At 58.8% G+C, this 1,676-nt stretch overlaps 1 protein-coding gene across 1 annotated transcript; it reads right to left on the bottom strand.

Moving 5' to 3' along the window:
• Positions 1-3: 3 nt before the first annotated feature.
• Positions 4-747, bottom strand: LOC113979283 (protein FAM3A-like; the record flags this gene model as incomplete). The annotated part of the gene is made up of 2 exons (XM_027706724.1): positions 4-136; positions 596-747. Coding segments are annotated over 2 exons (285 nt in total), but the record flags the coding sequence as incomplete, so codon positions are not given.
• Positions 748-1,676: the final 929 nt, after the last annotated feature.

A 1,676-nucleotide genomic window follows, 5' to 3' on the forward strand; every position in this document is an offset into this window, starting at 1 on the left:
GGTCCCCACCTGCTCGAAGGGGCTCCTGTCCTGCACCCCTTTGGCCCCCACGAAGACCCAACTGTCCCGGAACCCCAAATCTTTGGCCACGGCGCTGCCCAGCTCCCAGAACAGCCGACGAGACTCCTCCGTCAGCCTGGGGGGGCACGGGGGGGTCAGGAGGACCCCAAATTCCCCCCCAGGATCCCCAAATCACCCCCCAGGCCCCCCCCAAACGACCCCAACCTCCCCCAAATCACCCCTGAGCCCCTAAAATCGCCCCCAACCCCCCCAAAATCATCCCCAAACCACCTCAAATCACCCCCAAATCGCCTAAAAACCACTCCCAGCCCCCCCAAATCGCCCCCAAACCACCCCCACCCCCCCTAAAACGGCCCCCAACCCCCCAAAATCACCCCCAAATCACCCCCAGCCCCCTCCAAGGGCCCTCAAATCGGCCCCCAGTTCCCCCAAATCACCCCATAAACCCCCCAAAATGACCCCAGATTGCCCTCAAATGACCCCCAGCCCCCTAAATTGCCCCCAAACCACCCCAAGCCCCCTAAAACGACCCCCAACCCCCCCAAAATCCCCCCCAATCCCCCCCGGGTCTCACTTGGTGGCGGGGTCGTCGTAGGAGGCGACGAGCACCAAGGTGCCCTCGTGGAGCGGCCGCAGGAACCGGAGCAGATCCTCCACGTCTGGGGGGGAAAAACGGGGGGAGAGACCCCAAAAATGGGGGGGAGAGACCCCAAAAATGGGGGAGAGACCCCCAAAAATGGGGGGGGAGACCCCCCAAAAATAGAGAGGGGTCAGCCCGGGAAAGGGGCTGGGGGAGGGACCCCAAAAATGGGGGGGAAAACACCAAAAACTGGGGAGAAAAACCCCCCAAAATTGAGAGAAATCAGCCCAAAAATGGGAAGTGAGGGGAGACCCCAAAAAAGGGGGGAGACCCCCCAAAAATGGGTGAGAGACCCCCTGGGAGAGAGTGGGGTCAGCCCGGGAATGGGGCTGGGGGAGGGACCCCAAAAATGGGGGAGAAAGCCACAAAAATTGAGAGAAATCAGCCCAAAAAAGGGAAGTGAGGGGAGACCCCAAAAAAGGGGGAAGACCCCCAAAAATGGGGAGGAGAAGAAAGGGAGACCCCAAAAATAGGGAGGGAAAGCCCAGGAAAGGGTGTGGGGGAGGGACCCCCAAAAATGGGGGAGAAACCCCCAAAAAGGGGGGAAAAAGGGGAATAAAGGGGAGGGGGAGATGCCCAAAATAAAGAGGATTCAGCCCCAAAAATGGAGGAGAAAACTCCAAAAATGGGGGGAAAAGGGGGAAAAAAGGGGGAAAAAGGGGAATAAAGGAGTGGGGGAGGCCCACAATAATGAGGATTCAGCCCAAAAACAGGAGGGAGAACCCCCCAAAATTAGAGAGAAATCAGCCCCAAAATAGGGAGGGAAGTGGGGGGAGAGAGACCCCAAAAAGGGAGGGAGACCCCCCCAAAAATGGGGGAGAAAACCCCAAAAATCGAGAGAAATCAGCCCAAAAATGGGAAGTGAGGGGAGACCCCCAAAAAGGGGGGAGACCCCCCAAAAATGGGTGAGAGACCCCCCGGGAGAGAGTGGGGTCAGCCCAGGAATGGGGCTGGGGGAGGGACCCCAAAAATGGGGGGAGAAAACCCCCAAAATTGAGAGAAATCGGCCCAAAAA

This window comes from Neopelma chrysocephalum, unplaced genomic scaffold, assembly GCF_003984885.1.
Source record: "Neopelma chrysocephalum unplaced genomic scaffold, ASM398488v2 Primary Assembly neopelma1_65195, whole genome shotgun sequence".
NCBI lineage: Eukaryota > Metazoa > Chordata > Aves > Passeriformes > Pipridae > Neopelma > Neopelma chrysocephalum.